This window comes from Onthophagus taurus, chromosome 8 (genome assembly GCF_036711975.1).
Source record: "Onthophagus taurus isolate NC chromosome 8, IU_Otau_3.0, whole genome shotgun sequence".
In the NCBI taxonomy this organism is placed as follows: domain Eukaryota; kingdom Metazoa; phylum Arthropoda; class Insecta; order Coleoptera; family Scarabaeidae; genus Onthophagus; species Onthophagus taurus.
This window is the reverse complement of record NC_091973.1, coordinates 6,836,351-6,859,208: the sequence shown is the minus strand read 5'-3', so window position 1 is coordinate 6,859,208 and position 22,858 is coordinate 6,836,351. Positions and strand designations below refer to the sequence as shown.

General features: G+C 33.6%; 1 protein-coding gene across 19 annotated transcripts in view; it reads right to left on the bottom strand.

The window, feature by feature from the left end:
* Positions 1 to 22,858, bottom strand: part of LOC111424928 (projectin protein bent) — a 62,183-nt gene that overhangs the window by 21,413 nt on the left and 17,912 nt on the right. For 7 of the 19 annotated variants that reach the window (XM_071198418.1, XM_071198424.1, XM_071198429.1 and 4 more), the window contains 16 exons: positions 20,647 to 20,820; positions 20,194 to 20,397; positions 17,731 to 17,772; positions 16,920 to 17,067; positions 16,796 to 16,860; positions 14,799 to 14,970; positions 14,604 to 14,740; positions 14,203 to 14,334; positions 13,080 to 13,166; positions 9,153 to 9,278; positions 8,401 to 9,097; positions 7,996 to 8,349; positions 6,216 to 7,931; positions 1,032 to 6,056; positions 670 to 972; positions 25 to 612 (listed from right to left, as the gene is read on the bottom strand). In XM_071198418.1, coding sequence (XP_071054519.1) covers positions 25 to 612; positions 670 to 972; positions 1,032 to 6,056; positions 6,216 to 7,931; positions 7,996 to 8,349; positions 8,401 to 9,097; positions 9,153 to 9,278; positions 13,080 to 13,166; positions 14,203 to 14,334; positions 14,604 to 14,740; positions 14,799 to 14,970; positions 16,796 to 16,860; positions 16,920 to 17,067; positions 17,731 to 17,772; positions 20,194 to 20,397; positions 20,647 to 20,820 — 9,970 coding nt within the window. Of the gene's footprint in view, positions 1 to 24; positions 613 to 669; positions 973 to 1,031; positions 6,057 to 6,215; positions 7,932 to 7,995; positions 8,350 to 8,400; positions 9,098 to 9,152; positions 9,279 to 13,079; positions 13,167 to 13,708; positions 13,790 to 14,202; positions 14,335 to 14,603; positions 14,741 to 14,798; positions 14,971 to 16,795; positions 16,861 to 16,919; positions 17,068 to 17,730; positions 17,773 to 18,135; positions 18,175 to 20,193; positions 20,398 to 20,646; positions 20,821 to 22,858 lie in introns of those variants that run through there. The other 12 variants (XM_071198420.1, XM_071198425.1, XM_071198431.1 and 9 more) reach the window with 8 other exon arrangements.

Sequence of the window (22,858 nt, the reverse complement as noted above, 5' to 3'; positions counted from 1 at the left end):
ATAAATATAAATAAGATGTCTTACTGAATGGATCTCTTGCAACAATGGTTCCTAGTGTCTCCAAAGGTTCTGATTCGCCTTCTTTATTAACGGCTTTAACGCGGAATTTGTATTCATGACCTGGTACAAGGCCGTCTACTTTTAATTCTGGTATTGGACCATCTGTTTTAGCAACTGGTAGCCAAATACCGGTTTCTGGATCAAGTTTTTCAACGACGTAGTTTTCGATTGGTTCGCCGCCGTCGTCTTTTGGTTTTTTCCATTTGAGGGTGCACCCATCTTTGTGAATGTCGCTAACTTCGAGTGGACCTTCTGGTTTTCCTGGTTTGCAAATGACGTTAATTTCTATTTCTGCCGTATCCTGCCCGTATTTATTCGTGGCTTGTATCTTATAAACTCCAGTATCCTTGCGTTCGGGTTTATCGTTGAAGAATTTGGAGTTGTAAGGAATGTTATCAATACGGCGGCTACCGCCGGGGATGATGGTCTTGTCGTCTTGGTACCACGTAATTTCAGGTGCAGGTTCTCCAGATACTTTGACGTCAATATAGATTGGTTCTCCTTCTTTAACAGTAATGTTATGCAAAGTTCTTCTATCGATTTTAGGAGCCACTATAACAAAGGGAAATACGAATAAACACTTTGATAAATAATTTTTTTATATCTTACATCTTCTGGGTTTGGTTATGACGGAATTGGAGGCAGCGCTGGGTTCGCCTGGCCCAGCAGCATTAACCGCACGTACGCGGAATTCATATTCGACGCCTTCGTCGAGATTATCGGCTGTTCCTTTGGTGTCATGAGGACCCGTTTCGCCGGCTTTTGTCCATTTGGGAGAACCTTTCTCCCTTTTCTCGATGATGTACCCTGTGATTGGAGATCCACCATCGTTCGCTGGTGGAGTCCATCGTAGGTCTACGTGGTCTTTGTCCCAATCGGTAACCTCAGGTTTACCAGGAGCACCAGGTTCATCTTGAAATAGAAACAAAATCAATTAATAAAGTTAATTTTATACAATTTGATAAAATTACCGAATGGATTTTTAGCGATAATACTTTCTTCTGCCTCCAAAGGAACTGATTCACCCTCAGAGTTAACAGCGGCTACTCTAAATTTGTATTCTTGACCAGGTTCTAAGTTATCAAGATCGATTTTGGGTTCTTTAGCTCTTCCAGCCGGAACCCACCGTCCGGTGTCTTTATCCATTTTTTCAACTTGATAATAATCGATGGGAGAACCACCATCATCAAGTGGTGGATTCCACCTTAAACTACAACCTTCTTTATGAACGTCGCTGATCTTAAGAGGTCCTTCAGGTTTAGCTGGTTTATCCAAAACTTTAATTTGAATAGTAGCTTCATCTTTGCCACTGGTGTTTTCTGCTTTTAATGTTAATGAACCAGTGTGTATTCTTGCAGCGCTGGTTATAACAAATTTAGTTTTATAATCTTCTAAATCAATAGTGATGTCGTCTCGTTTTTCGATACGAGCTTTGTTAAGGAACCAAGTTTTAGTTGGTGGGGGTTCACCAGAAACTTTAACGTCGAGTTTAATAAGTTGTCCGGCTTTAACGGTGATATCTTTAAGATGGGTTCTATCAATTTTAGGTGGAACAAATCTATCTTTAGCAGTGATGGTTTCTGAAGGAGGTGAAGGTTTACTTTCGCCACCTTTATTAACGGCTTTCACCCTGAATTGATACTTCTGTCCTTCTTGTAAATCAGGTACTCTCGCTTCAGTTTTATTTGCTGGAACTTCAACAGCTTTCTCCCATTTTCCAGTAATGGGGTTCTTCTTTTCAACGACATATCCTGTGATTGGTGCTCCACCATCTTGTTTCGGAGCTTCCCATTTGAGATCGGCGTGATTGCGACTCCAATCTTTAAGTTCTGGTTTACCAGGAGCATCTGGTTCAGTGTACGGGTTCTTAGCAGTGGTTGGAGCATCGGTGACTAAAGGTTCCGATTCGCCCTCGGAATTCACAGCTTTTACTCGGAATTGATAATCTTTTCCTTCGATTAATCCGGTTACATCAGCTTCGGGAGTTTTGGTGGTTGCAACAGGAACCCATCTTCCAGTTTCAACATCTTGTCTTTCAACGACGTATTCTTTAACCGGTTCACCACCGTCGTCTTCTGGGGGTTCCCATTTTAATTTACAACCTTCCGCGGATACATCAGAAACTTTAAGAGGGCCTTTAGGCTTAGATGGTTTGCTAAGAACCAAGATTTCAACATCGACTGTATCTACACCGGAATCGTTCCTCGCAGTGACGGTGTATGTAGCGGTATCTGATCGTTTAGCTTTTTGAAGAATGAATGTGGTGTGGTAATCCTCATTCTCAATTTTTAATCTATCGGTTGTTCTTAAAGTTTGTTCTTTGAGGGTCCATACAACTGTAGGTGCAGGTTCACCTTGGACATCTGCTTCAATGCGAAGGAGTTGTCCAACGCGCAAAGTTTTCTTTTGGAGATTCTTACGATCGATTTTAGGTGCCAAAAATCGTGGTTTGGCAATTACGGGTTTAGATGGATCGCTAGGTTCGCTAGGCCCAGCTTTATTTACAGCAACAATACGGAATTCGTATTCGTGGCCTTCTTCGACCGTATCAACCCTACCGGCTGTTCTATCTCCGGGTACTGTAGCAGCATCAATCCAACCACGTCCGGCTTTATCGTGCATTTGAATGATGTATTTTTCAATAGGGGCACCACCGTCGTTCGCGGGTGGTTTCCATGCAAGTTCGACAAAGTCTTTGTCCCAATCTTTAAGATCTGGACGGCCTGGTTTGCCTGGTTCATCGAATGGATTTTTAGCGATGATTGTTTTTTCGGTTTCGAGGGGTTCAGATTCTCCCTCTTTGTTTACGGCTTTTACCCTAAATTTGTAGGGTTTGCCTTCTTGGAGTCCGGTTACTGTTGCTTCGGGTTCGTTGCTTCTTCCGCAAGGTAACCACTGACCAGTTAAAGGATCAAGTTTTTCGATTTCGTAATGATCAATTGGAGCACCTCCGTCATCTTCCGGTTTTTTCCATTTAAGTTTGCAACCATGTTTGGTTACGTCTGATACATCCAAAGGTCCTTTGGGTTTTCCTGGTTTACCCAAGATCGTGATGTCGATATCGGCTGTGTCTTCTCCAACCTCGTTCTTAGCGGTGATTGTGTATTTTCCAGACATAGTCCGTTTTGATTTAAGAACGAAGAATTTCGTGTTATAGTCAATGTTATCGATGCGCATAATTTCGTCTCCTTGAAGTTCTTGGCCGTTGAAGAACCAAGTAACTTTCGGTGGAGGTTCACCTTGGATGTTGATGTCTAAACTGATAGAGAGGCCTGATTTGATCGTTAATGGTTTCAAGTTTGTACGATCGATCAATGGTTTCAACCATCTTGGTTTAGCGGTGTGCCAATTGGTTTGTTCGGATGGTTCTGATTGACCAGCTTTGTTAATAGCCCTAACTCTAAATTTGTATTGATTGCCCTCCTCAAGTTTTCCAACTGTTCCTTGACAAGTCGGGCCAACTTCCGCAACTTTTGCAAAGTGCCCGGTGTTTTTATCCATAGCTTCGATGATGTAGCCGGTAATTGGAGCTCCGCCATCACGAATTGGTTTATCCCACTTGAGTTTGACGGAATGTTCGTCCCAATCTACAATTTCAGGTAAACCGGGAGGTGCGGAAATATCGAATGGATTTTTGGCCAAAATGGAGGCGTCGGATTCGAGCGGTTCAGATTCGCCTTCTTCGTTAACGGCTTTTACTCTAAAGTCGTAACGCTTGTTTGGTTCTAAACCGGTGATTTCATGGTCTGTTTTATCTGGGTCGATAAATCCAGCGGGAACCCATCTCCCTGATCCGGCTTCTTGTTTTTCAAGAACGTATCCGGTGAGTGGGAGTCCCCCATCATCTTTGGGTTTTTTCCATTTAAGTTTACAGCCTTCTTTATGGACGTCTGAGACTTCTAATGGTCCTTCCGGTTTTCCTGGTTTATCTAGGATGATTACTTCGACGGGAGCTTCATCGAATCCTGATTCGTTTTCGGCTCTAATCGTGTATTTTCCTGTGTCTTTTCTGGTTGTGCCAGTCATAGTAAACTTGGTGTTGTAATCTTCGTTCTCGATTTTGGTGTGGTTATTACTCTCGAGGACTTTATTTGCGAAGTTCCAGGTAATTGTCGGTGGGGGTTCGCCTTGGACATCAACATCGAATTTGACTAATTGTCCCGCGCGAACTTTCACAGTGTGGAGTTTTTCGCGATTAATCAATGGCCTCTTATGCCTGGCTTTAGCAACGTGGGGTTGAGTACCATCTGAAGGTTCACCTGGACCTGCTTTGTTTACGGCGCGCACTCTAAATTGATAAGTATTTCCTTCTTTAAGTCCTGTAACGATTGCATCGCAGTCTGAAGAATTCGTTTTTAAGATTTCATCCCAAGACGTTGAGAATTTCTCTTTCTTTTCAATAACATATTCGGTAATGGGTGCTCCACCGTTGTGTTTTGGAGCGGCCCATTTAAGCTCGACGCGATCGGAGTCCCAATCAACGATTTCGGGAGTTCCTGGTTTTCCAGGAACATCAAACGGATTTTTAGCAATGATCGAACCTTCCGTTTCTAGCGGTTCGGATTCTCCCTCATCGTTGACGGCTTTCACTCTAAATTTGTATTCGTTTCCTTCTTGTAGACCTTTAACGTCCATTTCGGGTTCTAAAGTTCTTCCAACTGGTACCCAGCGTCCAGTTGCTTTGTCTAATTTTTCAACTACATAACCAGTGATTGGTTTTCCACCATCATCTTCTGGTTTATCCCATTTTAATTTAGCACCGTTCTTAGTGACGTCGGATACTTTAAGAGGTCCTTTAGGTTTAGATGGGGCGCTAAGGATGGTTATTTCGACTTCGGCTTCATCTGATCCATGTTCGTTGACAGCTTTGATTTTGTAAACACCGGTGTTTTTACGAACGGTGTTGGTAATGCTGATTTTCGTGTTATATTCAACATTGGTGATTTCAATGTTACCTTCTGAAGCTAGCTCTTTTTCGACGTGGAACCACGTGCAAGTAGGGGCAGGTTCGCCTTGGACATCGACATCGTATTTTACTATTTTTCCGGCGCGTACTGTAATTGGTTTCAAATTTGTTCTATCAATGCGGGGTTTAAGCGCACGATGTTTGATCATTTGCATTTTTGATGCATCTGAAGGCGGTGAGAGACCAGCTTTGTTAACGGCAACTACGCGGAATTGATATTCTCCGCGTTCTTTTAGGTCTTCAATGCGCGCTTCGGGTTGGTCGCCGATTGTTTCTCCAGCTTTTTCCCAATCTGGTTTGTATTTGTCTTTCTTTTCGATGATGTACTTTTCGATTGGGGCGCCACCATCGCTTTTGGGTTTCTCCCATTTCAAGTTGACACCTTTGTTGTCGTAGTCGACGATTTCTGGGGTACCAGGTTTGGTTGGTTCATCAAATGGATTCTTGGCTACGATTCCTTTATCAGAAACGAGAGGTTCTGAGTCTCCTTCATCGTTTACAGCTGTTACTCTAAATTTGTATTCAGAGCCGGGATTTAACCCGGTTACTTCGAATTCAGTGGGGACTTTATCACCAGGTACTCGTCCACATCTCACCCATTTACCAGTGGCGAGATCCATCTTTTCAATTTCGTACTCTTTAATTGGCAAACCTCCATCATCGTCTGGTTTTTTCCAAGCGACTTTAGCTTTAGTTGCTGTGACGTCAGAAACTACGAGAGGTCCACCTGGAGCTCCAGGTTTTCCAAGAACCGTCAATTCCACGGTTTCTTGATCTTTTCCATTCGCGTTTTCAGCTATTAAAGTATATTTTCCGGTATCTTTACGGACGCAATTTGTTAATGTAAAATCAGTGTGATAATCCACGTTTTCTATTTTAATACGTTCGCTATTCGTTAGCGGAATATCATCTCGCCACACCCATCGAACTGTCGGTGGTGGTTCACCACTGATGTCAACTGACCATTTGTGTGTTCTTCCGGCTTTAATAATAACAGTTTTGAAGGTCTCTCGGTCAATGCGGGGTTTAACTAAAAGAAAAATGTTAATTAATTATCATCATTACAAGTATGCAACCAAATACGCAAATCGCATATTGCAATACGCAAATCGCATATTGTGTTGCATATTTGCATTACTTAATACAAAAAAAGAAAAGGAAATGAACGCCAAAAACATAAATTACTTACGATTTCTATGTTTGCATAAATGATTATCTGTGGCTTCTGATGGAGCACCTTTACCAGCTTTATTATGAGCTCTCACACGGAATTGATAAACCATCTTTTCTTTTAATCCTTCAACTTTTCCGCAAGGTTCGTTATTTTCCGTGGTGGCTACTTCAATCCAATCGGCAGTGAATTTATCTTTCATTTCAATGGTGTAATGCGTGATGGGTCTTCCACCATCGTTTTCCGGTTTGGCCCATCTTAACGTGACGCTCTTATTGTCATAATCGATGATTTCTGGTTTTCCAGGCGCGCCCGGTTCGTCGTAAGGATTCTTTGCCAAAATGGCGTCGTCGGTTTCGAGTGGTTCGGATTCGCCTTCCTTGTTTTTAGCTCTGACTCTAAATTTGTATTTCTTTTTGGGTGTTAATCCCTTGAAAGTGAAGGTGTCTTCGTTAGGGCCAACTTCTCCGGCTGGGATCCACCTTCCGGTGTCCATGTCCATCTTTTCCAAAACATAACCGGTAAGATCGGTGCCGCCAAAATCATCTGGTTTTTGCCATTTCACTTTGACGTGATCCGAGCGTACCTCTTCGACTTTAAGGGGTCCTTTCGGCGGTGAGGGTTTGTCTAAAACAACTACATCGGCTGTACCTTCAACGGTACCCGAGCTATTGCTCAAAACTAAAATGTATTTGCCGCTATCGCCTCTTACAGCTCTTCGAACTGTAAGGACAGTATTTCTTTCGTATTTATCGATTGTAATGCGTTCTTCGGCGTCTTGTTTAATTTCTTTTTTATCTAACATCCATTTGACTTCTGGTTCGGGTTCGCCGCCGTATTTGATGTCGTATTTAATCGTTTGACCTTTTTTGATGACAATGTTAATCAAATCGTTACCGATTATGTATGGTTTAACGAATCTGCATTTAGCAATGATTGGTTTGGTGACATCGCTGGGTTCGCCAGGTCCTGCTTTATTAACAGCACGAACTCTGAATTCGTATTGGTTGTTTTCTTTTAACCCGGGAACGGTGCCGAGGAATTGGTCTCCGGAAACTTCGATTCCTTTAACCCAATCTTTGCCAAATTTGTCTTTATACTCTATGATGTAAGATGTGATTGGGGCGCCGCCATCGTTTTCTGGTTTATCCCATTTAAGATCGGCGTGGTCTTTGTCCCAATCAACGACTTCAACGTTCTTTGGTTTGCTTGGTTCATCCCAAGGATCTTTGGCTAAGACCGGTTTTGCGTAATTTCCTGGTTCGCTTGGCCCTAACTTATTTACCGCGCGAACTCTAAATTTGTAAGTCTTTTTAGGAGTTAATCCTTCAATTTTAAATTTGGTAGGTTCCCCAGCTTTTAATTCGCCAACGTTTTCAAAACCACCTTTAAGACTGATGTCTTGTCTTTCGACCACGTAATGAATGAGGGGAGAACCTCCATCATCCGTTGGTCTCTTCCACGTGATGATGCAAGAGTCTTGGAAGACGTCCATCACTTCAACGTTTTCAGGTGGAGTGGGTACATCTTGCATGATGATGTTGCAGTCTTTAGTGTCTTCACCTTGCCCGTTGCCGATTTTAATTTGGTATTGCCCGGATTGATCTCTCGATGGTTTTTTTATTTTGAAGGTGACTTTATCGTCTGATATTATGATATCGACGTCTTTAGCACCGAGGATTTTATCGTTTTTGACTAATTTTGCTTCGATTGGTGTTTGTCTGGTGCCATCAACTACAATTTAAGACATACACAAAACATATAAGACATACATTTGGAGACACTGATTTTTTTTTACCTTTATATGGGACTTCCATAAGGATGGCTTTATGCGCGGGAGCTTCGTAAGTGTCTGGGAAGTCGATCATTGGTTTGCTCTCGCCTTTCTTTACGGTTAATTTCATGGATGATTGCAATTTTCCCGATTCGCACATGATTTCGCCGTCGTCTTCCATTTCGAGTTTGTTGAAGACGAGTTGGTGGCGACCACCGCCTAAGTTTTTAATTTCGACGCGTTCGTTAGGCTCGATGGGTTTACCGTTGAAGGTCCAATCGGCTGGAGCTGTTTGATCTTGGAGTTCGACTTCAAGGATTAATTTTTCGCGTTCGATTGCGTCCGTGTCCTTGAGTTTTTTGTTGAAGCGGTTAAGATCTGGAATCATAAAGTGACGAAACAAGTGGAAATAAAATTAATTTGACTTACAATTTACGACGATCTCTGCTTCAGTTTTATCGGCGTTACTGACGCAAGAATACATCCCAGCATCTGTAACTTTAGAATCTTTGATGACCAGCTTCCTTTTACGGCCATCTTTGGTAATGTTCATCCTTTTATCTGCCTTAATTTCTTGGTCGCCTTTGAACCACTTAACTTCGCCGGCTTCGTCGTCTAATTCGCACACTAATGTTACGTTTTCTTTCTCGACGAGTTGTTGATGTTTCAAAACTTTGACAAACTTGTAGGGGTATTCTTTTATGACGACTTTGGCGTCTGTTCTTTCTGTTTGCTTGCTTATTCTGCAAGAGTAATCTCCGTCGTCCTCGAAGACGCAATCTTTGATGGTTAGCTTGCAAACTCCTTGCATATCTTTCGATATCTCAAATTTCTTGCTTTCTTTGATTTTTTCTTCGCCTTTGTACCAGAGCACGACGGCCATATTGCTGCTTACCGTACATTCTAGAAGTAAATCGTGATCGGTGAAGCCGTCGTATTTCTTTTTTAATTGCTTGGTGAAGGTGTAGCAAGGATCTGGTTCGTCGACGTTTAAGTAACCCGTGCATGTAACACCACCTATTTCAATTGTATACTTCCCACTGTCCTCTACCTTAGGATTCATGATGATCAACTGATACATATCATTTTCGTTTTTGAACTTGTACTTCGAGCCCGAGAATAATTCCTAAAACAAGATAACCAAAAAAATATACTTTTAATTAAACAATAAGTATACTAACGTCTTTTCTGAATAACCATTTTGGTTTGCAGTTTGGTTTGGAGAATCCAGCTTCAAAGACAACTTTCTTATCCTTGCCTTCTTTCGCAAATTGATCGACCAAGGGTTTCAAGAAAGACTCTTGTTTCTATAAAAGGTAAAATAAATGTTAACGCTTTTGAATTAATGTGGTAAAAAAGAACATTTATAGGTGAACATATATAGAAGGTGGTCGCTGAGTGTCAAAATTGAAAAATCAGCTCAAAAACCAAACTGAAAAAGAAGGTAAAAATATCCCAAAAAGGTATTAAAATTAAAAAAAAATATATATATAAAAAATTGTATAAAAAAATTGACCAACAAAAAAACTTTTTTGTTTGGAGTGGTTCAAGAAGAACATGCATCGATGCAGAGACAACATCAATAGAGGAGTGATTATTAATATTAAGAAATTATTGGTGAGGCGTTTATCGATTTCTTTCCAGAAAAACGAACGCCTCGCCATTGAAACGAAAAGTTCCGTGTTAGACATCCAGTCTCCACCATGTTGGTGGAGATCAATAAATGATAAACGTGAAGAGGATAACAAGCAAAATGTGTGGGAGAACAATCGTGCAATCACTTGACTGAAAATAGAATATCGAGTATTTTGCTCGTTTTTTTTTAATATTGAGTGGTAACCAGGCGAACCTCCTTCCTCTCATAATGGTGTAAAACAGGCCAATCTGGTATTAGTTCAGCTAGAGATGGCCTTCTCGAGGAAACTGGCGTTGTCTACAAACAAAAAAATACTGAAGCTCAGCTGGAAATCCTTGAAGTATCCTTGAAAAATCTTTTTTATAGGGATTCGGAACCAATCATTCTTAACCATTCATACAAAGGAATGCCCATATGATTATGGGCATGCCGAGTCTAGATTTATTGCTTTAGCGGCCTAGGAATACTTACGTTGTATATTTAAATGAGCTAATTAGATAAAGCAGCTTTTTGCTAGCTTAAATTGCAACAAAATTAATAAAAATAAAATATATATAAAAATCAAAATGTTAGTGACTTCGTGATGTGTTGCTTTATTTTTAATCCAAATAAAAATTTTTGTGCTTTAGCTGGGATTAATTATCAAAAAAATCGAAAAAAAAATTTTTTTTAATAAAAATAATATTAAAAAAAAAATAAAATATTTGTCTTTTGAAGTCTAATTTATATACAATTCATACGATGCAGTGACAACAAGCTTGTTAATGTGAGATGCATCGACAAACTCAACAAAAATAAAACAATAACAATAGCGCATGCAATAATAACAACCTGAAGATGCTATCAATGATTATATACAATATATACACCTCAGAATGTAAGAACAAGATTAAATTAGATTTCATTTATATAAATATAAATTAAAAAAAAATAAATATATATAAATTTTTTTGTATTAAGAGATCTATTATTGATTTTTGGGGTAAAAGTAATTTAAAAAAATTATTAAAAAATAAATTATAGTTAGTAATGATTAATGGTGAGAAAATGAAGATGGCGATGATGAATTTTAACACCTCAGAATGTAAGAACAAGATTAAATTACACTTGATGTATTAATATATAAAATTTATATAAATATAAATAAAAAAAAATATATATATATAAATTTTTTTGTATTAAGAGATCTATTATTGATTTTCAACACCTCAGACTGTAAAAACAAGATTAAATTACACTTGTTGTATTAATATATAAAATTTATATAAATATAAATAAAAAAAATATATATATATAAAATTTTTTGTATTAAGAGATCTATTATTGATTTTTGGGGTAAAAGTAATTTAAAAAAATTATTAAAAAATAAATTATAGTTAGTAATGATTAATGGTGAAAAAATGAAGATGGCGATGATGAATTTCAACACCTCAGAATGTAAGAACAAGATTAAATTACACTTGATGTATTAATATATAAAATTTATAAAAATATAAATAAAAAAATATATATATATACAGGGTGTATCTGAATGACTGCAACAAACTTCAAGGGCTGATTCTTTAGGGAATTTTAAGGGTACTTTGATATATGAACCATGGGCGAGTTCGGCTCCCCTAAGGAGCTACACCCCTCCAAAAATGGCGGAAAATTTTGGTTTAATTTTTTTTTCTCAAAAACCATAAACGCTAGGAAAATGAAATTTGGGCAATATGTTTAACTCATAATAGGGCACGTTTTGGCCCTATTTGTACTTTCAACCTACCCTTCTAAACTACTAAACGCAACCACCTCCGTTTAATTTATGCCTAGATTTTTATTATGAAGATGATAAATACATTGGAAAAATTTCAGTTAGATAGATAAAATTATTCTAAAACTTTTTTGTCTCTCTGATGTTCTTCTAAAATTTAATAATTTCTGAGAAAAAAAAATAATTAAGCAAACACTAACTGTTAAGTTGTAGGGTTGTTAATTGAAAGTTGGAATGAATTTTTAATGAAAAAATCTTAGTAGGTTTTGCAATCTGTCATAAATATTTTTGACGTTTAAATGTCAGTGTTTTTCTTACTATTATTATTGTTTTATTTAAAATTTTGAAACGTCGAGTGAACGAGCGTAAATACGATAGAACTTTATTTAAAAATTAATTTGAAAAACAATAATAATAGTAAGAAAAACACTGACATTTAAACGTCAAAAATATTTATGACAAAGATTGCAATGCCTACTAAGATTTTTTCATTAAATTTCATTCCAACTTTTGATTGACAACACCGTTGTTTAACGGGCAGTGTTTACTTTATTATTTTTTTTCTCAAAAATTAGTCGTTTTTGGAAAAATTTTAGAGAGACAAAAAAGTTTTAGGATACTTTCATCTACCTATGTACATTTTTTCTATCTTCTGCATACTACAAATTTTAGCAAAAATGTAAAGGGGGTGGTTATGTTTAGTGGTTTAGAACGGTAGGTTGAAAGTACAAATAGGGTCAAAACGTTCCGTATTATTATATTACATGAGTTATTATTATTATGACATATTCCCCAAATTTCATTTTTCTAACGTTTATGGCTTTTGAGAAAAAAGAATTAAACCAAAATTTTCCGCCATTTTTGGAGGGGTGTAGCTCCTTAGGGGAGCCGAAGTCGCCCATGCTTCATATATCATAGTACCCTTAAAATTCACTAAAGAATCACCCCTTGAAGTTTGTTGCAGTCATTCAGATACACCCTGTATATATAAAATTTTTTGTATTAAGAGATCTATTATTGATTTTCAACACCTCAGACTGTAAGAACAAGATTAAATTACACTTGTTGTATTAATATATAAAATTTATAAAAATATAAATAAAAAAAAATATATATATATATAAAATTTTTTGTATTAAGAGATCTATTATTGATTTTATGGGTAAAAGTGATTTAAAAAAATTATTAAAAAATAAATTATAGTTAGTAATGATTAATGGTGAGAAAATGAAGATGGCGATGATGAATTTTAACACCTCAGAATGTAAGAACAAGATTAAATTACACTTGCTGTATTAATACATAAAATTTATATAAATAAAAAAAATATATATATATAAAATTTTTTGTATTAAGAGATCTATTATTGATTTTTAGGGTAAAAGTAATTTAAAAAAATTATTAAAAAATAAATTATAGTTAGTAATGATTAATGGTGAGAAAATGAAGATGGCGATGATGAATTTCAATATTTGTTTGTGTTTTAAATAGGAATAGAGTGAAAATCAACAAACGACGATTAAAATAGAGATGAGTTTAAACAGAACGCAAAATCTCGCGAATAATAACTATAGAAATAAAATAAGGGGCGTGAAATTAGCTGGTATTCTTGAATTTGATAAACGAGCACAGTTTGTCGATACGATTGATTAACAGTTAAATCACAATTAATTTTCAAAAGACAAATATTTCGGATTGAAAAACCAGAAAATTGCCAACCTTCTGTATTTCAACTTGAACCAGCTTTGGCCATTCTTCGCATAATATCTCCTCAAGGCCAGGAGTTCGCTTGATATCGAATACATCCTAAAACGACGACAACTTAAATAGTTTCCGTACGAAAAATCACTCTTTTCCGTATTTTTCAATTTTTTTTAAATTATATTAATCGACAAAATTTGCTGTTAGTATTTCGAATGATTCTATTTATTTAAAAGTTTAAGATTTTAAAGAGAGGTGGGTAAAGTCTAAAAGTATAAAGATGAGTCTCCAACGAAGATAGCGCACGAAGCTTGCACACATAAAGCAATTGATTAAGTGAAGAAAAGAGTTTTAAAAAAATTAGCACTTCTAAAAAAGAGAATATAGAGAGAGAAAAAATAAAATAAAATAAAAGTTGAATTAAACCTCTCTTCTCCTTAATTTAGGCCATTCAAGCGATGTCGTGGCTGGCAGTTTGATTGTTTTAATTCGACCAATACCAATAGGTTGGCTCTGTAAAAAAACAACCGAAAAATATCGTGTTAAAGCGACATGTAGTTGTTAGTGTACACTGATCTGAAGCTTTCATAAGCACATATAAAAGCGATTTTTTATATATATACTCACACACTAACGAACACACTTACAAAAGACAATAAATTATATTTGTGTAGTGTAATGAATTGGACGAACACATAAATATAGACGGACATGGACTGTATAAAATGGACAAAACGCTCCTTTGCTGACGACACTAAAAATAAAAATATAAAAAAAAATAATATAGCCCCTAAAGAGAGGTAAAAACATTGCAGCAAAAATCTTGAACTTATTCATTAAATCCTTTTATTATTTTGGTCTATTTATGGAGACGCATCGATATAGCTTTAAATTATTTAGTATTTAGTATCCTGATCGGGTTATTTTGAGCTTTCTTGAATGGTTCTTAGAAAGTTCTAAAAGTTAAATATAAAAAGGAATTTAGAGCACCTAATTATATCCTCGCTTCTATCCGACAACAAAAATAGACCACATTAGAAAGCGCAAAACGGCCTGATCCAGATCAAAAAACCCAAAAAAAAAAAATAAAATTAAATCGGTTTTCTCTGGGTAAAAAAAGGGGGAAAAGGTATCACCCAACCTTCAACCAACTCCAATTCTCTTTCCCCTTATTACGTGGATCTATCTCTATCATATGTCCACCGACAACGACAATTATTTTATCGTTTTCCTCGATCAGTTGCGGTTGTATGCTATGATATGCATCTTCGGTCTATAATAATAATAGCAAAAATAGGTTATCACCCAAAAATTTTACTTTAAATTCATTTTTGTTTGTTAAATTGTTCCAAATCGCTTTAACACCCTACCAAGTAGTTGTTTAATCGGCTATAAATCGTTTAATTGGTTTATAAACAGCTAAAAATTGTTTTATCGCCCAATTGTTGTTTGTTTAATCGCACGCGCGCACGTGTCAAACGCATAAACACATCGTAAAATCAAGAATTCATAATAAACAATAACGAGAAAGTACAACCTGACCTTTTCAACTTTCTTGAGTGCCGGCATTGGTTTCTCCACTTCTTTCAAATCGCCCCAATCCGGATCACCTTTGTTTTCATCCCATTTTGCGTATTTCCTCTTTTTTAACATTGCACGGAAATCCATTCCACTAGCATCTTTTATTTCATATAAAAAAAATTAATATCAAATTTAAAAAATTAAAATTATGCTTACCAGAAACGTATAGCATCATTTCCGCACTATCTTCACCGTGCATATTCGAAACAACAATTTTATATTGTTGTTCATCGTTTGGTTTTACTTTTCTTATACAAAGTGTAATCAAATTGTATTCGCCATCTGTCAAAAATTTGTAACGACCACCTTCGATAACTTCACTAACACCCTATAAAAAAAATTATATTTTATTTTATATATAAAAATGTATTAAAAGTATATAAAAATATATTAAAAATATAATAAAATTTATTAAAAATATATAAAAATATATTAAAACATATTAACTAACACCCCACTATTAACACCCTATTAAGAAAAATTATATTTTATTTTATATATAAAAATGTATTAAAAATATATAAAAATATATTAAAAATATATTAAAATATATTAAAATATATTAAAATATATTAAAAATATATTAAAAATATATAAAAATATATAAAAATATATAAAAATATATAAAAATATATAAAAATATATAAAAATATATAAAAATATATAAAAATATATAAAAATATATAAAAATATATAAAAATATATTAAACATATACTAAAATATATTAAAACATATTAACTAACACCCCACTACTAACACCCTATTAAGAAAATTTATATTTTATTTTATATATAAAAAATTTTATTTTATATATAAAAATGTATTAAAAATATATAAAAATATATTAAAAATATATAAAAATGTATTAAAAATATATAAAAATATATAAAAATATATAAAAATATACTAAAATATATTAAAAATATATTAAAACATATTAACTAACACCCCACTACTAACACCCTATAAAAAAAAATTATATTTTATTATTTATAACACACGGAGCAAATTAAAAGGTTAGGTACTAGGGGCCAAACTGAAGATATTTTCTTAATAATGTTTTGAATACAACGTAATAATCACAAAGATATAGAACGCTAAAATTACACTACGTTTAAATTCAAACTGCGAATATTTCGGGGTTACTTAAACAATGCGTAATTAACACGAATAATAAAATCTTTGTAATATGGCAGTTACGGCTATTTAAAAATTTGTTAAATCGCTCAAAAACTGGTGTTTATTTGTTGAGAATCGCTAATACCATGTTTTTATTGCTGCCAATCCCGTTGATTTGGTTACCTAGCAGCGGACATGTCATTTAACAAGTATTTTAATTGTTCTTTTTCTTAAAAATGGACGATAACTTATTTAAAAAATTAACATGGGATATCTATCTAACTATTAAGTTTTTAACAAAACATTATTAAGTCCTTTTAGTCTGCTCCGTATGTTATAAATCACCCTGTATACAAATTTTATTTTATATATAAAAATATATCGAAAATATATAAAAATATATTATTAAAAAATATATATACAATTTATTATATATATATATATTAGTGGTGGATATCCTCTTTTTAATGCAACAAGCCGTTTTGAAAAATAACTTTTAGTTTCTGAGAAAACAATATTTGAAGTTTTGATAAAATTTTCGATAATTTTCAAAATTCGTTATAAAATTCATTTCTTGAAGGATAATTGTGGAAATATCACCAATTATTAATTAAAGTATCCTCTTTTTAATGCAAAAAGCCGTTTTGAAAAATCGCTTTTAGTTCTTGAGAAATAAATTTTTTTAAATAATCGATTTTGCAATTTTCGCCGATTAAGTTTTAAAAATTCGTATAAAATCCATTTCTTGGAATATAAGTATGAAAATTTCCCAAAGTGTTAATAAGAGTGTCCTCTTTCCAATGAACCAACACGTTTTGAAAAATAACTTTTAGTTTTTGAGAAAACAATATTTGAAGTTTTGATAAAATTTGCGATAATTTTCAAAATTCGCTATAAAATTAATTTCTTTAAGGATCCTTGTGGAAATATCACCAATTATTAATTATAGCAAAATCACTATCCGTTCCATCACTAATATATATATATATATATATTAATTAATTAATTAATATAAATAAGAAGTCTTAGTTACCTTATAAAATTTGAATGTAGGAGCAGGGTTACCCTCGACTTGAACCGTGATGTAAGCATTTTGGTCTAAAAATAACAAAAAATTAGTAAAACAAAAAATTAATTAAAATTTAATTAAATAATACCTTCAACAGCTGAATAACTTTCTTGTACATCAACGATAATCGGTGGGCCTCCACTTCCGGTTGGTCTTAGAGGTGTGCTGGGTTTATTAATCATATCTTCAAGTTCAGCCAAGCTTGGTCTTCGCACGTCGGAACTTGCACGACGTCGCTATATTAATTAAATGAAAGTAAATACGAGGTTGACTTCTTAATTTGAGTATGTTAAATATACAATTCTTTTTAGTTTTGTGTTAATATGTAGAATGTGTGTGAATGTGTTAAAATGTTTTATTTTAAATATTGAGACATTAAACATTTTTGACGATTCGAAATTAGAAGAAAACTTCAGCCAAATGCGATTATGCCATCCGCGTTGTTGATAAAACATGCTAAATGTAGCCTGCAGGCGCGCAAGAAATACAAAATTAATCGTACACGTAAAATTAGAGCACGTTGAAAAAGCTGAATATGTACACATATATTTTTTTTATTTACAAGAAAGTTTCGCATACGAGATCGGTCAGTGTAGTTCGTTTTGAGAGATCTCGGAATCGTTAGCACTTGAAAAATAAACATAGAAACGCAACTAAACACAACTAAAAAATTAAGAAATTAAATTATAAAAAAACTATAAACGGAATACTAAGACGTGTAAAGAAAAACCCTTTCGATTAGATACTATAAACCACATATTTTTTTATTGACATAAAGGCACTTCTATTCTAAATCAATCCCCGCTGAAAAAATTTCTAAAAAAAACCGTTAGACACAAACATAAAATTTTATTGACAAATTTTTCTCTATAAACTATCACTTTAAAAGTGGGTCTAACCTTTCCTTCGTCTAATTCCCCAGGTCTGAGGCCTTTTTTGCTCTTTAAAAGAAATAAAAAAACAAAGAAAAATTATTCTCTACCAATAATAATAATACATTTACCATTATGATAATTAATTAATATTTAATATTCACCAACGGCGCTTTTCAATTTGTTTTTAACATTTTTCATTAATAAATTTCTTTTAATTTAGAAACCATTTAAAAATAAACCAAGCCAATTATAAGCCAATTATGTAATTAAAAAAAAAAATAACGTAACAAAAAAAAATTAAAAAAAAAATAAAAACCCAACAAAACTATAAGCACAAAATAAAAAATCAATTAATACTGTTATATCCGGCATAACCAGGCATGCCAACTTTCGAAGGCCAGTTTTGTGTCGCTCGAACACAAATCTCACCTTTGTGTCAAGTACCTCACCAGGTCGTAACTTTCCACCCTGTTGGCATAACGCATTCGTTTAAACATAAACAATAAACGACATCATATTTATACATATGTATAAATATACACAAATATATATAAGACATTACAATTTTCCGATCACATCATATACAAATATATATAAAAATTCTATTTACGCTTCTATTTACGTTGACGAAGACGAAAACGCTGCGAAAAGAGCTTGTGACTTTTCAGATTTGCATGCTTAAATGTGCTTTTTTTAGTTATTTGTCAGAAGAGATTCAATTATGATCATCGGTCAGATCGAATCACGCTATACATACCATTTTTACAAAATTGAAAATTTTAAAATATAAAAAAAATTTATTGAACTAAAATTAGAACTAACACTAGAAAGTTTTGGGTTTTAATAAAAATAATTTTCAAAATTCGCTATGAAATTAATTTCTTGAAGGATCCTTGTGGAAATATCACCAATTATTAATTAAAGTATCCTCTTTTTAATGCAAAAAGCCGTTTTGAAAAATCGCTTTTAGTTCTTGAGAAATAAATTTTTGAAATAATCGATTTTGCATTATTCGCCGATTAATTTTAAAAATTCGTATAAAATCGATTTTTTGGAATATGAGTATGAAAATTTCCCAAAGTGTTAATAAAAGTGTCCTCTTTCCAATGAACCAACACGTTTTGAAAAATAACTTTTAGTTTTTGAGAAAACAACATTTGAAATTTTGATAAAAGTTTCGATAATTTTCAAAATTCGCTATAAATTTATTTTCTTGAAGGATCCTTGTAGAAATATCACCACTTATTAATTAAAGTATCCTCTTTTTAATGCAAAAAGCCGTTTTGAAAAATCGCTTTTAGTTCTTGAGAAATAAATTTTTTTATTTAATCGATTTTGCATTTTTCGCCGATTAAGTTTTAAAAATTCGTATAAAATCCACTTCTTGGAATATGAGTATAAAAATTTCCCAAAGTGTTAATAAGAGTGTCCTCTTTTCAATGAAAAAATCCGTTTTGAAAAATAACTTTTAGTTTTTGAGAAAACAATATTTGAAATTTTGATAAAAGTTTCGATAATTTTCAAAATTCGCTATAAATTTAATTTCTTGAAGGATCCTTGTGGAAATATCCCCAATTATTAATTAAAGTATCCTCTTTTTAATGCAACAAGCCGTTTTGAAAAATCGCTTTTAGTTCTTGAGAAATAAATTTTTTAAATAATCGATTTTGCAATTTTCGCCGATTAAGTTTAAAAATTCATATAAAATCCATTTCTTGGAATATGAGTATGAAAATTTCCCAAAGTGTTAATAAAAGTATCCTCTTTCCAATGAGCCAACACGTTTTGAAAAATTACTTTTGGTTTTTGAGAAAACAATTTTGATAAAATTTTCGATGTTGCGATAATTTTCAAAATTCGCTATAAAATTAATTTCTTGAAGCATCCTTGTGGAAATATCCCCAATTATTAATTAAAGTATCCTCTTGCAACATGGCATCCGAAACGTCAAACCTTTTCTTAAGACGCACTGCAAAACCTGAAAGTTTCTAGTGTTAGTTCTAATTTTAGTTATAAAAAAAATCTATATCCGTTTAGGTTAAGTTTAGGTCGATTTGAAAATAAATAGTACGGATTTAAAAGATAAGTTATGGCTAGAAAAACCGTAGCAGAGATTGGGGATCTAACCCAAAAATAGTTTCGTTGAGAATTTTTGCTTGCGTAAGCAAGGCCGAGTTATTTAAAAGAAGAAATATGGTATGCGCGAGCGCGTCCGTCTGGTGTAAGTATGAGTGTTCGTCAAGACAATAAAAGCGAATAGGATGTTTTGGCGAGCTGGAATTTAAAGTAATCGTTCGAACGTTGCCAGGCATTCGCTGCGGCATGTCCTTGGTGGTTACCTTTTTGTCGTCCAGGACTTCGCCGGGACGCAGTTTCCTATGTTCCTACATAAAAAGATAAGGTTACACAATCGGACGTGTCAAAAAAAGTCTCCTTCTCCTCGGCCTGAAATGCACCTGTTTAGCTTTATGAACGAGATTTGTATACCTCATCTGTGATGATCAAGCTAGCCCTGCGTCCCACTTCTTCTGGTGGAACCAAAGAACCTCTGCGAGGAGCGCCAGTACCAGGTGCTAAAGATGTCTTCCTCGGTTCTGGACTCTTCTCTTTTTGAATCTCGGGAGGTTTCTCCTTCTGAATCTCGATCTTGGGCGCCTCCGGTTTCTTGATCTCCGGCACCTTCGGATAATCCTGCGGCATGGTGTTAAAATATGAAACACTTTGTCACCAACCAAAAAACCTGTCAGCACAAGCAGTCACACTCGATTTGTTACGAAGGCATCGCGACTACTGAACGCATTATTATTCAATAAGCTGAGCCAAAACTGAATTCATCTCTTTATAATATGCAATTATAAATATGGACCCTCTCCGAACTAGTAAGCGTAGCCAGCCAAAAATTCTGTATCCGGAGGCAATCTGCCACTGGCAGCTTCTCACCTTTGTTAATTTTGTCTTATCCCTGCCGGCGTACTCCGGCATATCATGAGGCTCAAACTTCTCTAACACTGGACGTTCATAATCAGGAATCTCCGGCAGCTCATATGATTTTTCCATCTTTTCACCTTTCTTCACCGTCTTTTTCGCAGCCTCCTTCCCCTTCTCTGTCGTTTTCTAACGAAAAAGTCACAATTTTTTTTTTTTTCGTTAAAAAATATTAAACAAAATTCTACACTTTTCATCGAACATTATAGAAGAAATAGACCTTTATAAGAAAGATTGAAAGAGAGAGAAGAAAAATGTTAGCGATTAAGAGAAGAATGTTAGAAGTAGTAAAATAGAGAAGAAGAATAAGATGAAGAAGAATAAGCGTAATCTTAAGAAAAGATAAAACTCAATTTAATTCTTGGCTTTTAATGCAAAAAGCTGTTTTGAAAAATCACTTTTAGTTCTTGAGAAATAAATTTTTGAAATAATCGATTTTGCAATTTTCGTCGATTAATTTTTAAAAATTCGTATAAAATCCATTTCTTGGAATATGAGTATGAAAATTTCCCAAATTGTTAATAAAAGTGTCCTCTTTCCAATGAACTAACACGTTTTCAAAAATAACTTTTAGTTTTTGAGAAAACAATTTTGGTAAAATTTTCGATGTTGCGATAATTTTCAAAATTCGCTATAAATTTAATTTCTTGAAGGATCCTTGTGGAAATATCACCAATTATTAATTAAAGTATCACCTTTTTAATGCAAAAAGCCGTTTTGAAAAATCTCTTTTAGTTCTTGAGAAATAAATTTCTGAAATAATCGATTTTGCGATTTTCGCCGATAAAGTTTTAAAAATTCGTATAAAATCCATTTCTTGGAATATGAGTATGAAAATTTCCTAAAGTGTTAATAAAAGTGTCCTCTTTCCAATGAACCAATCCGTTTTGAAAAATAACTTTTAGTTTTTGAAAAAACAATATTTGAAGTTTTGATAAAATTTTCGATGTTGCGATAATTTTCAAAATTCGCTATAAATTTAATTTCTTGAAGGTTCTTTGTGGAAATATCACCAATTATTAATTAAAGTATCACCTTTTTAATGCAAAAAGCCGTTTTGAAAAATCACTTTTAGTTCTTGAGAAATAAATTTTTTAAATAATCGATTTTGCAATTTTCGCCGATTAAGTTTTAAAAATTCGTATAAAATCCATTTCTTGGAATATGAGTATGAAATTTTCCCAAAGTGTTAATAAAAGTGTCCTCTTTCCAATGAACCAATCCGTTTTGAAAAATAACTTTTAGTTTTTGAAAAAACAATATTTGAAATTTTGATAAAATTTTCGATGTTGCGATAATTTTCAAAATTCGCTATAAATTTAATTTCTTGAAGGATCTTTGTGGAAATATCGCCAATTATTAATTAAAGTATCCTCTTTTTAATGCAAAAAGCCGTTTTGAAAAATCACTTTTAGTTCTTGAGAAATAAATTTTTGAAGTAATCGATTTTGCAATTTTCGCCGATTAAGTTTTAAAAATTCGTATAAAATCCACTTCTTGGAATATGAGTATGAAAATTTCCCAAAGTGTTAATAAAACTGTCCTCTTTACAATGAACTAATCCGTCTTGAAAAATAAGTTTTAGTTATTGAGAAAACTATATTTGAAGTTTTGATAAAATTTTCGATGTTGCGATAATTTTCAAAATTCGCTATAAATTTAATTTCTTGAAGGATCCTTGTGGGAATATCACCAATTATTAATTAAAGTATCCTCTTTTTAATGCAAAAAGCTGTTTTGAAAAATCACTTTTAGTTCTTGAGAAATAAATGTTTGAAATAATCGATTTTGCAATTTACGCCGATTAAGTTTTAAAAATTCGTATAAAATCCATTTCTTGGGATATGAGTATGAAAATTTCTTAAAGTGTTAATAAAAATGTCCGCTTTCCAATGAACCAACACGTTTTGAAAAATAACTTTTAGTTTTTGAAAAAACAATATTTGAAGTTTTGATAAAATTTTCGATGTTGCGATAATTTTCAAAATTCGCTATAAATTTAATTTCTTGAGGGATCCTTGTGGAAATATCACCAATTATTAATTAAAGCATCTTCTTTTTAATGCAACAAGCTGTTTTGAAAAATCACTTTTAGTTCTTGAGAAATAAATTTTTGAAATAATCGATTTTGCAATTTTCGCCGATTAAGTTTTAAAAATTCGTATAA